Genomic DNA, 15,934 nt, shown 5'->3' with positions numbered 1-15,934 from the left:
TTTAACATCAAGTGTAAAGGGAGGTATATGTGTGGCACAAGGTATGGGTATTACTGAGTTTGATGCAGAACATTTGAAAGTAAAAGAACATGCTGTATAGGGTTATCATATGCTCCCCTAGTATTTCAGAAAATGACACCCTAGATACTGTTCTGGTAGCCATCATAAATGTATCCCCCTTATTATGTAGCTGGTGTTTGTGCCCGAGATACTATTCTGATAGCCATCATAAATGAATCCCCCTTATTATATATTAGATAATTGTCCCCTATTTGATATTATACTATACTATACTTTATGTCTTCTTTCATCATTGCTATTAAGTGATGTATGTATAATCCTATATGCAGTAAACTTATATCAACACCCCCCCCCCCCCCCCCCCGAATTAATTGATTTTCTAGGTCTGTCTTCTAACATTCTCCACTCCCGTTCCCCTGCAAGGATATCTATTACGTATATATTATTGTAACCTGTAAATTTTAAAATGATATCTTTCATCATTGCTATTAAGTGATGTATGTATAATCCTATATGCAGTAAAAGTTGTATACACTGCCCTCATCTGAGAACGTAATATTGTTTACTAGGATTACAAAGATTTACATGATATGTGTTGTCAATGAAGCAGAAGACGCTTACTCTTACAGAACATCTGGTCTTATTTTCCTTGCTTTTTTATAGAAGTGTCCGTGTTTTTTCCTTTGTTTATATATGCCCTAGTTTTAATGAACTTGAGTGGATTATGATTCTGTTCATGTGCTGCTATTTTCATGTTGTCTCTGAATCCTCATGAAACAGAAGTTCTCTCTGTCTCTCTGTCTCTCTCTCTCTCTCTCTGTCTCTCTCTCTCTCTCTCTGTCTCTCTCTCTCTCTCTCTGTCTCTCTCTCTCTCTCTCTCTCTCTCTCTCTCTCTCTCTCTCTCTCTCTCTCTCTCTCTCTCTCTCTCTCTCTCTCTCTCTCTCTCTCTCTCTCTCTCTCTCTCTCTCTCTCTCTCTCTCTCTCTCTCTCTCTCTCTCTCTCTCTCTCTCTCTCTCTCTCCCCGCCCCCTGTATAGCATTTAAAACAACATCAGGAATAATTATAGGAGAAGACAAATCTATGACCGAAATCCTTTTGTGTTTTCTTCATAGGCGTTAGCCAATATGTTGGTTTCCCTTACATCACGTTTGTAATCATAACATTGATTATATACACCACCCAAATTAAGTTTGCACACCTAATGACTATATTGACAGTTTGTGCTTAACGGCGTTTACTGCTGCAGGAATCACTCATCGGACATGTGATATCAACGTTGACGCATCGTCACACGATCGTGTCATGATATGATGATGACCTAAGACAGATATATACGACAGGAATTCAAGCCTACTGATTCAGTGCGTGTAGGGAAGGACTTTTTCACTACACGTACAACCTTTGATTTAACCGTCGCCCTCACATTATGGAAAATGATATTCACGTAATGAACCCATTGCCTTTTGTAAAACAAATCGTCACGCCAGAGCATAAAGTTCAAATGAACAGTGGTGAAAATTTCAATTCGCTATTTACAAAGTTAACGATACTTCTACGTATGATGGGATACCCCAGATTATTAAAATAACTACATAAATATAACCACGACACATAGGGCCTGAAAACAACTACATACAATATTACCACGATACCCTAGAACAGTCAGATACCTACACACAATATGACCAGGATGCCCCAGTACAACAAATCACTCGAAATTGCCCTCATTACTTCAGAATACGTCGTTACACGTCCAGTATTTATGAGTTTTAAAAGAAATGCTCTTTTTACGATTTTTTTGTATTGGAGTCACATCGATCAAGTTTCTATTTCTAATCACCATGTTCTAGTCCAGCCGTTCGACTGAAAGCCAGTGTTCAGGTTTGCGGATCTCGATACATCAAATGAACATTTCATGTGACCTGTACATACTGATTTCCTTCAATCTTTATATATACTTTATCTAGGTCACCTGACAGAAGGACAGACGGACAGACATACGTCTAATGGTAGAGCGGAAGACGGGTAAATAAAGACACGAAGTAATAAGAGTAATTAATGTTACAGTGTACTTTACATCATTTAACTTTTAGCCACAAGACGACATAGATTGATTAGATTTACTTTACCTGAATCTCCATCTACACAATTCTTAATTTAGATATACTGTTACTTTCTTCCGATTACATTTCGTGTACTAACTGTAGTCGGTTTATTATGTTGTCCATTGTAACCTCTACAATGAATCATTAAACATTCCACTTGTCTGGTCTCTACACGTTGTTACAATGGCCGTTTTATTCTTCACCATCATTATACAAAGACCTAGTTATGTTACAGTGGATGTAATTGAAGCGACGGAGGTCACCACGCTACACCGTGAAAATGGTTGCTCTGTCTATGGGATCAATTCAATTCTATATTACCTTGAGCACTGCAGCTCCTCAGTCCAAAATGACATACATCATATACAGATGTGAACAAAAGAAAAAAACTTTCTCACCCAACACACACACCACCACCACCAAATACCTTCTCACACACACACACACAAATAAACAAACAGTCTATCTCCCTCTTTAGGTAGTACTAAACATGATACAATGATTGTCTAACATTGTCATATTTCACACTCCAATGTTTAATAATTTAACTACTGTTATTTCATAACTGTATATCTGTCTGTAAGATGAAATCACTTTTAAATTGGTAAAACTTAATTACCAATCCTTTTAACGTTCTAATATGACATTGAAATATGTTAAAATAAATTATTTGTTGCACATTTACACATTAATTAAGCTATTTATTGAGACATTGCTTAGGAATGACTTAGCTCAGTGACAACAAATGAGACTTAATAAAACGATAAACGTCTGTGAAATATTTATAACTGCGCATCCTCTAATCATCCGCTAACACATGACAAACAGTTGACATAAGTATTGACAGGGTAACACATGTAATATGTAACCTATTTTCATTAAACAGTGTAACATTGTTACGGCAGGGATATTTCTGACATGCGAGTGCCAAATGGTGCCCTTAACGATATCAATTCACTGTACATTCCTATGTAGAACAAAGTTTAACCCGAAAGTCAGAATATTCTCGATACAACTTCGAGATACTTTCTAAATAACACCAGTTCTCAGCGATGAGGATTAGCGTCAACAATACAATAATGAGATATTCTAAGACTCTAACGCTTAATAAAGCCATGTCTTGACATTAACAATATATCTGAAAGTGAAATTAAACAAGGAAAATCTTACCACTACACTCGATGAGGATGTTGTCAACCAGAAATTTGATCTTTTTTCTTTTCTTCTTTCGTATATTTCTACTTTGATTTGGGCTGTTTTTCATGAAATACACCTCAGTATAGGTCCAATCATAAATGTGTACTGTCGTTCACCTTTCTTGGAAATGAAAGCTTTTTTAAAAAGAGAACGAAGGCGTTCTTTCAATTTAGAATAGGGTATTGAGGTGTACATACTGGAGAAATCAAGTTCAACTGAAGACATTAAGGCAAAACCTTGTTGAGAGATTAAAGTCAAGAAAATTTTGTTGTCATTTATACTACTAAAATTTCGGGTTGTTATTATTATTTAATTACTGTTACCACTACTTCTGTTATAGAACATTGTATAACTTTAAAGTCAGATGACTGTTAAGTTCCGAGAGCCTCATGTTCTTTCCAGCAATGATATTGTATCAGGTCCATATCTATTTTACATGAGTCTTTTATAAACATGTGAACAGTCTATCATACGATAATGCCACCCCTGAAGAAACCTTCCAATGCAAAACTGTGACATATATTCGTCTTCAAAAACTAAAAAAATGTTTCAAAATTAAAAATTGAATACAGAAGAAACTGGTAATGATGTGATAAAAAAACTGTACATGCCAGGACAAACCAAGAAAGAGGTCAAGGATATTTACAACAGCTGGGTTGATACGTACGAAACTAAGTCATCAATAACCGCTAATCTACATCATCTGGTGAAAACCAAAACTCAATCAATTTTCATTTCAAACGCAAAATAATGTTCAGTACAAGAAGACGTTATACATCAGGCGGTTGTTCTATATGGTAGTTCTATCACTCGAGTTTGTTAATTTCTGTTAACAATCTTAACAATATAATGTGATATGTAGTGAAATGTCGCTAATTTAAAGAGATGGCAATTCCGTAATATTTGGTAACATTATAGTTTGTTTCATTAAATTTATAGGACTCTAGATTAAATCAAATGATTAAAACAACAATAACACAGTTATTTAAACTTTTTTTTTTAGTCTATCCCACGTGTGTATGCATATGTGTTTATAGTTATATTAATAATTGTTGCCATAGGAATGGAATAACATCTTATGTGATAGAAATTATATTTTCTTATTATTTCTTCATTTTTAATTTGAGAATATTCTAACTATAAATCTATGTTAAAAGGTGCTAGTGCCTTTTATACAATCTTAGAATATTCACGTATAAGAATTTCGGGTTTGAAATGCATAAATAAAACTGCTACATATTAAAGATGTAGCGGGTTTTATAGTTCAGCTAAAAAGGAAGTCATCCATTCTCCAACAATCTGTGTGTTAGGCGTGATGATTTACACATCCTCACTGTGAAATGTCCATTTCAACATCGTAACGTTGTGCTTCCCAAACCTATAACTTTACATGTCGCAGTTGATTCGTTGATAAATGCTTGAATTTAAATTAAAATTCTGTTGATAAGTATGTCGGTATTTCCTTTGTTGTTTTTCATGCAAAATTTAAACTGTTTGTTATGATTCAAACAAAACATAATAGATATGTAATTAGGAGAAGATCTTTGTTACTTCAATGAATTAGACTTGTATGAGCACAAACCAAGTCATCAAAAAGGTAAGCACTGTTTTTCTAACTATGAATTGTTATATATATATTGACATTGCTTTTTCGCAGTGAAAATGTTTCATGTACTCATGACACAGACTCAGATACATGTCAATTTATAGGATTTAAACCCTGGCCGATATCAAGGTCCGATACATGCACCCGTTAAATGCTGTGACGTTATACCAGAAGCAAAGTGGTATAACTGAGGGGTTTCAACTTGTTTTGAATTTAGAATTTTTGTGATCAGTTTCTATAAATAAATGTAACCACAAGATTAGAGAACAGGTAGGTTGATCGACAATGTAACACGTTTTTCGTTTAAGTCAAACTCTTATTTGAGCCATGGCCTTATACCATGACTCTGATCTAACTGTAAGTTTGTACATCTTGATTGGAGTTGTCACGACGTCAATGTAATATCAATCTGTATTAGTTTTATAGCTGTAGCTGAAAGGTTTCAGAAATCTTCATGCATTGGACCCATCAACAAAAATGTTAGAGAAGGCCAACACTCGGAATATTTATCGGAAACTCATCAACGAGTTTATATCGGAGAGGCACTGATCCAGTTAGAAGCTGGCATGTAGGTAATGGTGATTGGAGAATGGATTGCGTCATTCTTTAATCTGTATATGGAATTCAATTACACCAGTATTTAAACGATGAATTACAATGCTCTTTCTCTAGAAGCTTTTTAATACGCCTCGATATAATTGTGATTGTGTTGGTTCCTGAAGATATTGAATATCTCTCGATGTATGTATATTTACCAATTTAATCTCGAAAATGTATTCCACTTAGAACCAGCTAGTAAGAAGAGAGACATCACAGCAACGGATGAAAGTCAAGTATAAGAAACTGCTTTTAACTACAACTGAAATACTGATTTTTTTTTATTTTACAGGCGAATAGAAAAAAATATCATTCTTTAACGACAATATTCCTATTATTTAAGAGAAATACCGATATCTGGAGGAATGGGTCAAGGTCACATTCCGGTAGGTGCATTATGAGAGATGGTAAGAATAACCTGTAAAGGTAATCACTTTCTATGTTGTTTTTTTTCTCTCTCTCTTTTTTACCACCCTTGTAAAAAAAATCAATATTATCCCTTCTAGATATTTTGCAGCATTCCAGGACGAAATTGCTGTATGCAGTTTAGTTCATATTTTAGCTCTACTGTATCATCTATTTCTATTTAAAGGTGCTATTCACTTGTGCGTTTTTGTACAATTCTTTGAAATAGTATGTGGTAGACATTGCTGGTGGACTTTCAGTCCCCGAAATTTGCAGTAGCATGTACGCCACATTTTAATTCATTCAAATATTGGCACGGTTCAGAATATACACATGTATTTGACGTAGTTATAAGATTATCTGATAAATGGAAATCACAAAATGTATTTAATTATGGGATTTGTGCACCTTGTGCATTTTCTTGACATGTAGATAAATATATATGACAAAATTATTAGACATCAGGCAGTTATATTTAAGTCCTCTCTCATACATAACAACACAGTGGCATAAGACAAAATACATTGATATACAACATAGTCATTAAATGATAACATTGCAATATAACAGAAGGGAAGTAACTCCAAAATACCTGAGTTTACCTGATATATAAAAATTACAAAATTTATCTAATTTATTAGGCTAGTGAACCGCCGGTCTTAGGCCCTTAACATCACTGACGACAGCTGTATGATGTAGTTTTATCCATTTTTGGTTTATGTATTTCACTTATAATTGGTATTGAAAGATGCTATTCACTTGTGTGTCATTTATATAATCATCGTTAGACGCTGATCTTGTATTCTTTCTGTCTTACACATTCGATTTTTATAATTTTGTTGTGTATCATCTGTGATTATCCTATCATTTACTTCGGGCGCTACACCTAATCAAATGATATGTACTCAAATGAATTCTTCGCGCAGATAGTAACGTTGACCATTACAAACTTACAAACCCTTTTTGCCTATAATGTATTTCTTGTTATTTCTTCAATTTTGATTGTTGTATTTCAGGTGGATTTATCATCTTAGTGATGCGAGAGGAATACCTGAGACATCCGCGATATGACGGTATACTGGAAGTGTTGATGGAAAACATGGAGAAGACTAGAAAATGGAAAATAATTTTAAAAAGGATAATTCAGAAGTATTTTGCAGAAGAAGAAGGGGTTGCATTCGTATATAAGAAAGCATAACTTTTGCGTGTACAAAATGACTACTGAAGGAATATTTTTCACTAGTACTTAGATCGAAACTTCGTACGAAAGCAGGTAAGGGCCGCAGGAAAATATTATGTCATATCATTTGTATTATGAATATAGGAATATATTTTAGATATATCTGTACCATTATCATTTATCAGCAATATCATGAGTGATATGGAAAAAATACCGATGAAGTATAATGTTGACATTCTGTTATTACGTGTAAAGACATTGAGTATCTTTTTTCTTGTTACATGACCAGTGTGATAGAATTACCCTACTTTTCTACGGGTGTGTAGAACAAAGAATATATATCGACATATTATTTAACAGAGTGGAAAAAATTAAACAAAAATTCGAGAGGACCACAAAACCACATTGTGAAGTAAACTGCATTATGCAGTCGATATAGCATTTTTTTCTGGACGGTATAGGCTTTAAATTCAAAATCGATAAAATGAGGGTAGAACATTAACAAATGTAATATTTGTACGGAAGCCTTTCCAAAAATACCAGAAAATAACATTATGCATCCTGAAGGGACAAACGTCTTCTGTGTCATCTACGACCCATCAATCCAAGAAATGTAAAGTTCTCAAATAAGAAAAACAACAGTAAAACCACAAGGCATACCAATAAGACATTATCAATACATGGGCAGGTGGTAAATATTACCGGGAATGAAATAAAAGATTACTTTTTCTCGAAAAAAATTGATACTGTATTAAGAAAGTGATCGATGTATTGCACGATATACATGTAACACTATATCGTGTAAACTACAGAGGAAGTTAAAATATCTAAATATAGTTGTTATCCTTTTGAAAACTAAGATTCTCATTAATTGATTATTTCTAACAACATTTCCGTAAAAATAAGTTAAAATATGAACAAATGAGATATTTAAACGGAGACTTCTGAAAAGGTACAAGGAGAATAAAACCAGGTTTTCCGGAAGTGTAAGCGTTCTCTACTTCCTCGACCCTTGGTCAATCCAAGTACGTAATGTCTCGTTATCGAGAACAAGGTATATAACAAGGGAACCAGCAGGAAAACAAACGAGCACCAAATACTTTCAGCTTTATGTTGCACAAAGAAATAAAACATTCTCAATTAGATCGCTATGGCGACTAATAAACTTTTTTCTTGTGAACGTAACAAGAGAATGGACACAAATTATTGCATCTTTCGAAATGTCCTCTTGCGAAATAAAATACTATAAAATGCAAATACAATGATTGAAGACAACCAGGCTTTACAAACCAAATTCATATCCAATTTTATTCACCGGACTTTATGCTATGCGGGAAGTATTGGGTAGAATATTTACATATATGTTATCGACATTCATTTATATTTAAGTACTGCAAATTAAATTAGAAAATACTGCTGTTCTACAACTAAACCTATTTGCACTTAAGCAAGATACATGACCGACATACATACTGTAAACTATACAGGCAGCCATGCATGACTTACGTAAACCAGTGGGATGTCAACACATTTTAACAATGGACAATGGAAAACTGATACGCCTATATACTTCTTATGAACATCTCAGCCAGGGTTGGAAGAACCTTAGCATCCACCATCAAAATATTAATATTTCAAAGTTTAAATATTTTTGTCAGCCACATTTGTCGTTCGATCAAAGACTGATTGCATTCATGAGTTCACTTCTTGCCGCTGCCATCTTGGATTTTGGAACGAAATGTCTAAAACAAATTTTGACATGATCATCTATACCAAGCTTTCTTAAATCAGACCATCAGTTCTTTTTAATTATAGGTTTTTATTTTTAGATGTTCTATCCGCCATATTTGATGTCCGACCACATAAAATGAACAGACGAAAGCAAAATTCTGCATAGCAAACTACGCTCAAGCAAAGTTTTGCTTGAATCGGGCCGAAGATGTTTGAGAAATGTGTCGGACAAAGAAAGCGTGGCGGAATAAAAATAGTGATTATAATTAAATAAGTAATTATATAATAATACTAATTTTTATGTTAATGACTATATCGAAAGAACCAGAGCTCCTAAACGAATAGGAAGTTGCTCCTGAAATTAATCGTCTGTATCTTTGCTTTAGTCATAAGTTACTACCGAATAATTTATAGGTTAGTTACTTATGTACTGTGAAGCAAACAGTTGATAAATTAAGGGTACTGTTGTTCAATAGTTTATAACAGGAAATTGGTTATTGTTTGGCTTTTAAAGCTCAAACGGGACAGTTTTTATTTATTCATGTGTTATTTTCATAAAATTATTTTCTACACGAGTTAGATATTTTTAACTATGAACTCGTGAACACCAAATAATTTGTTGTACCAAAATTGTGTTCCAGCACAACACACTTTTTCTTTGTTTCACCACGACCGCTGTATCATGTGTGATGCCCAACATTTGGAGACATTAAAAACAACGTTATCATTTCTTGTACACATCTGCATTTTATACACACTGAAACGAAAATACTTAATAACGGGTCACTCATAAATATAATAATGGAGTAACGTTTAACAAGCGGAGTTGAAACAATGAGTCATACATTTCGTTCAAGTTCAAGATACAAACAAATGAAAAGCCTCATATCGCACCAGAAATTGAATATTTGAAAATGATATCATTATGACGACTGCAAAACGTCCATGTCATTTCGATCAACCTGCATACTCGAAACCTTGTGTTGTGAGTTTATAGATTTTGAGATGTTTTGCACAGAAATCCTGATATTGAGAAAAAGCTTTTAACCATCGAATAAACTGCAGCATGTAAACACTATAGGTTGGAGACGTGGAGATGTTGCTCTCCAAAATTCGAAAAAAAAAATGAGAATGACGACAATGAAACCACAAGGCATACCCACAAGATATCATCAATACATGGATAAGTGAAATGGCAGGGATTTGATACTGCCTTGATTTCATCTTCAGTATATTTCTTGGCTTTATACTATTTTTCATGAAATATCTTCCGATAAAGTTTACAGCTACATACTGGACAGCCGTTCACCATTCTCAGAAAAGGAAGTTTTCGTAACTACAGAAAACATGTGTTCCATGAGTTTGAGATGAAAATGTTATCCAAAAACTGAATCTGTAGATATCCTTTATACAGAGGATAATACAGGAAAGCACATTTTGTAAATTCTCTAAGTCACACTCCGCTGCATTTGACCTGTATAACATATCCGTTGCGGCGTTAATTCAAAGTTGCCAACGTGAAGAAAGGTGTTTGTTATATGCTGTCAAACAGAACACGGTAAGTATCTTTATTGATTATAGTTCCTGTTGAATGCGGTTGTTTATATTTCGGATTAATGTTAGTTAACGTTTTTGTGAGAAAACAACAGTTTTATTTTTCTATGACAGAATAGGGAAAATGCATTCCCGCCTAGCGATATGACAATAATTCAACCTATATTATCTGTCTTGTACACCTTGTCTACCGTATAATCCAGAGCGAAGTGTTTCTGTGAAAGTAAACAAAATGATAATTATTAACTACAATGAAGCAATTTTACATTTGTTCAAAAAGTAATTAAGACCAACCAATAAGGAGAATAAATGTCTCCATAAGATCAAACGTCTTTAAAATATTTTATCCCTTTTTAGTCTTTCTTGACGACATTATCAAGACAGTGAATGCTAGCTAGCTTTTCAAAATCAATATGACAAGGGTCTATGGAAATAAAAAACAGCAACTCAAGTAAGTCTATGGACTGGCATTTCATGATCTACATGCGTAATTGTAACTCAACGAAGCGTAAGTACAAGGCCTTCACATCATCTTAAAAAGGCTAAAATCCTTATGACATATGCCATTTATAAAAGTAAAAGTCACTCGACCGTGAATCAAGGTTGCTTTTTACTTTTTCTAATCCTGACACCTATTGTTATGGATTTCATTATCCAGCGGCAAACTGATATTCATATGGGCCCCGTTCGTTCTTACCTCCTGCCTACGTCTATCCGGATGCTGCTTTCCGTATGACATGTTTTGATGGACTGGTCGCATTTGATGAAACTCGGATGGTACACTTGTTAACTTATCCCCTGGTTAATTTCGATTAACAAGGAATTCCGTATATATTTAAGGAGATTGCTGTGCTGAACCAACTTTTACGTTTTTAATGAATTTCATTAATACATATTGGAAAGATCGGAACAGGCTTGCTAACGAGTATCAACGCTTCATATTGCACAAAGAAAAAACACCCACTAAAAGTATTTCTTACTGAGACCACCATGACGACAGTAAAACTTCTAGATTTCATTAGTTGGTATTTTTGAAACCCATGATTTACGAATCTGTCATTCAGTCAACGACTTCTTGTATGAAATTCGTGATAATGGGAACAACTCCTTGAACATCGAATCAACATTGACATGCAAACATCATAGGTTGAGGATGAAGAGCTGTTGCTATTCAGAAGTGGGAAATTCACAATAGGGAAATTGAAATCATCAACTTTTCCTACAGCTTATTGGAAAGTTGTCCATGTTGGTTTAGTCGCAGGAAAAGATCGATATAACATTCGTCGTGTCCTTATTTTTCAATGGTGATGGGTATATACGAGAGACATGGTCAATATATCTCTTGTTCTTTAAAGAGGACACGTCATGAAGTTATCTAATGGTAACATTGAAGGACTTAACAAGTCTTTGTGACCTGTTTTCATAATTGCGATTCAGCCTCGTATGGAAACAAGAACAAGTCAGCCAACAAAGGAGCACAGTTTGTTTCTATACTTATGTCAATTGTCCGTTGAAAGCTCCTGCCACCAAACTGAGACCATGTCTTGGCAGTGTAATTATTTGCTAATTCAAAATTTACCTTTACTGTAATTAGTACGTAACTTCATAAGTAATCTAGATAGGATCAAAAGAAAATATTATGCAGTCATAAAGACTTATTCGGTAGATCCATGGTTGTTTAACAAATGACACGGGTTCGGTTCTTGTCAGATCGCATAACATAATGTATTTCACTTATCGTTCACAATAAAGGAAGACTTTTTTCTCACGAATTACGGAATTTATAAATCACGGGATTGGTTTAGAAAGGTCCATGATGACTTTAATTTCCAATTCTGGGGTCTCTATATGGTTAAAGTGGTCAACAAACATTCTATTATTGAAAGACAAGATGTCGTCAATAAATCTGAAAGTGAAATTAAACAACTTGTCCTTGTGGCCTGATTTTATAAGTTCTTCGATAATTTTTTGAAAATATGAATAAGTCAGTCAAAGAGCACAGAAAGTTCACTTAGGTATGTCAATTGTCTGTTGGAAGATCTTACCACTTTATTCGATGAGAATGTTGTCAACCAGAAATTTGATTTATTTTTTCTTTTCTCCCTCCGTTTTTTTTTTTTTTTTTTACTTTGATTCGAGCTATTTTTTATGAAATACGTTTCGGTACAGTTCACAAACTGCCGTTTCTTGGAAATGAAAGCTTTTCTAACAGGAGAACGAAGGATTGTTACAGAACATATTGGATCATTAAAGACAATTAAACTGTTAGGTCCGTGAGTCTCTAGTTCTATCCAGCAATAATATTGTATCAGGTCAATATATATTTAACATGGGCCTTTTTAAACATGTGAACCGTCTATCATACTGCCACCCCTGATGAAACCGTCCAATGCGAAACTGTGACATATATTCGTCTTTAAAATCTTAAAGAGATATATTTGTTTCAGAATTTGAAATGGATACAGACGAAATTGGAAATGAGGAGGTGGTTTTCGATATATTAAAACAATTGTTCTCACCAGGACAAACCAAGGAAGAGGTCAAGGATGGTTACAACAGCTGGGCTGATACGTACGAAACTGTAAGTCATCAATTACCGTCAACCTAAATCAACTGGTGAAAATCCACAACTCAATCAACTTTCATGTTAAACGCAAAATAACAGAGAAGAAGAAAAGCCCTGCACAACAATCACTTTGTGTAACCTATTTCTACCACAATAAAACTGTTCAATACACAGGTGTGTAATGTTAAAAATATCAATAACATGATATGACATGTAGTGAAATGTTGCCGATTCAGTAATATTTCGAAACATTATAATTTATTACAAATCTTAACAAATATCTAATGAATGTATTATCTTTTTAGCAATAAATTGATAGAAATCTAGATAAAAGTCAAATGATTAAAACAGCAATAAATCAATTGTTTAAACGTTCTTAAAGTTTATCCCACGTATGCATGGATATTTCTTTATAATTGAAACAACTGATGCCATAGGAGTACTAAAACACCAGCCTTATATAGTAGAAATGAAGACATGTAAAGCGAGATCGAAATCGAACAAACAAATCATTTAACACTAAAACCCTTTGAACACAACCCAAGTCATTAAAAAGGTTGGCACGCAGGTGTACATCTAATCATGTGATCTGATCTGTACCTAGTTATCTGAAAAATGATGATATAAAACATGAGAAATATGCAGACGTGTTAGTGATATTTCTATTTTCGTTATAAAGAATATTTTATGTACTCAAGTCCAGACACATATCAATTTATAGGATTCAAACCCTGACCGATATACAGGTCCGATACAGGCAGCCATGGAATGCTGTGAAGTTATACCAGAAGCAAACAGAGAGGATGCCTTAGTGCTCGATGTGGCTGCTGGAACAGGATTTCTTGGCAACGAGGTATAACTCAAGGAGTTCAACATGTTTTGAATTTAGAACTTTTGAGATCATAAATGTAACAACAAGATTAGAGAACAAGTAAGTTGGTCGACAATGGAAGTTAACATGGGTTTTGCTTTTAAGTCAAACTTGGATCTTACCCAGGGTCTCATAATGTGACTCTGATCTAACTGTGGTGACGTACATCTTGATTGAATTTGTCAAGACGTCAATGTGATATTAATCTGTATTGGTTTTATAGCTGCAGCTGAAAGGTTTCAGAAATCTTCATGCATTGGACCCATCAACAAAAATGTTAGAGAAGGCCAACACTCGGAACATTTATCAGAAACTCATCAACAAGTTTATATCGGAGGAGCCACTGATCCAGGTAGAGGCTGGTACGTAGGAAATGGTGATTGGAGAATGGATTACGTCATTCTTTTATCTGTATATGGAATTAAATTACACGAGTATTTAAACTATTAATTACAATGTTCTTTCTCTAGCAGTTTTTTTAATATGACTCGATAGAATTGTGATTGTGTTGGTTCCTGAAGATATTGAATATCTCTCGATGTATGTATATTTACCAATTTACCAAATGTATTCCACTTAGAACCAGCAAGTAAGAAGAGAGACATCAAAGCAACGGATGAAAGTCAAGTATAAGAAACTGCTTTTCACTACAACTGAAATATTGATTTCGCGATTTTACATGCGAATAGAATAAAATCTCATTCTTTAACGACAATATTCCTATGATTTAAGAGAAATACCAATATATTACTATGATTAACAATAGATATTCTTACTTATGTATAATGGGATTGATTTGTAACTTTTTGTGAACCACTGACTATTTCCTTCTGTGCAGACACCTATGACATCGTCGCTTCATCCGGAGGAATGGGTCAAGGTCACATTCCGGCAGGCGCATTATGGGAGATGTTAAGAATAACCCGTCAAGGTAATCACTTTCTTTTTTTCTCTCTCTCTCATTTTTACCACACTTGTAAACAATTCAATATTATCCCTTTTAGTTATTTCAGTGTTCCAGGACGAAATAGCTGTATGCAGTTTAATTCATATTTTAGCTCTACTGTATCATCTATTTCTATTTAAAGGTGCTATTCGCTTGTGCGTTTTTTTTGTACAATTCTTTGAAATAGTATGTGGTAGACATTGATGGTGGACTTTCAGTTCCCGAAATTTGCCGTAACCTGTACGCCACATTTTAATTCATTCAAATATTGCACGGTTCAGAATATACACATGTATTTGACGTAGTTATAAGATTATCTGATAAATGGAAACACCAAAATGTATTTAATTATGGGATTTGTGCACCTTGTGCATTTTATTGACATGTAGATAAATATATATGACAAAATTATTAGACATCAGGCAGTGATATTTAAGTCCTCTCCCATACATAACAACACAGTGGCATAAGACAAAATACATTGATATACAACATAGTCATTAAATGATAACATTGCAATATAACAGAAGGGAAGTAACTCCAAAATACCTGAGTTTACCTGATATATAAAAATTACAAAATTTATCTAATTTATTAGGCTAGTGAACCGCCCGTCTTAGGCCCTTAACATCACTGACGACAGCTGTATGATGTAGTTTTATCCATTTTTGGTTTATGTTTTTCACTTATAATTGGTATTGAAAGATGCTATTCACTTGTGTGTCATTTATATAATCATCGTTAGACGCTGATCTTGTATTCTTTCTGTCTTACACATTCGATTTTTATAATTTTGTTGTGTATCATCTGTGATTATCCTATCATTTACTTCGGGCGCTACACCTAATCAAATGATATGTACTCAAATGAATTCTTCGCGCAGATAGTAACGTTGACCATTACAAACTTACAAACCCTTTTTGCCTATAATGTATTTCTTGTTAGTTCTTCGATTTTAATTGTTGTATTTCAGGTGGATTTATAATCTTAGTGATGAGAGAGGAATACCTGAGACATCCGGAATATGACGGTATACTGGAAGTGTTGATGGAAAACATGGAGAAGACTAGAAAATGGAAAATGATTAAAAAAAGGATAATTCAGAAGTATTTTGCAGAAAAAGAAGGGGTTGCATTCGTATTTAAGAAAGCATAA

At 34.0% G+C, this 15,934-nt stretch overlaps 2 protein-coding genes across 2 annotated transcripts in view; both read left to right on the top strand.

Moving 5' to 3' along the window:
- Positions 1-7,129, top strand: part of LOC132544061 (growth hormone secretagogue receptor type 1-like) — a 35,914-nt gene extending 28,785 nt beyond the window's left edge. The window contains exon 3 of the mRNA XM_060207627.1: positions 6,948-7,129. Within this exon, the coding sequence (XP_060063610.1) occupies positions 6,948-7,129 (182 nt within the window). The remainder of the gene's footprint in view (positions 1-6,947) is intronic.
- Positions 7,130-12,851: 5,722 nt separating this feature from the next.
- On the top strand, positions 12,852-15,934 carry LOC132544060 (methyltransferase-like protein 27). Its single transcript, XM_060207626.1, has 5 exons — positions 12,852-12,977; positions 13,684-13,815; positions 14,057-14,195; positions 14,672-14,764; positions 15,753-15,934. The coding sequence occupies exons 1-5, from the start codon at positions 12,852-12,854 to the stop codon at positions 15,932-15,934; spliced, it is 672 nt and encodes a 223-aa protein (XP_060063609.1).

Source organism: Ylistrum balloti, unplaced genomic scaffold (genome assembly GCF_031769215.1).
Source record: "Ylistrum balloti isolate Yb309-2 unplaced genomic scaffold, AGI_CSIRO_Ybal_v1 Utg369778, whole genome shotgun sequence".
NCBI lineage: Eukaryota > Metazoa > Mollusca > Bivalvia > Pectinida > Pectinidae > Ylistrum > Ylistrum balloti.
Note: the sequence above shows the minus strand (reverse complement) of the source record. Positions and strands in the feature narration are given on the sequence as shown.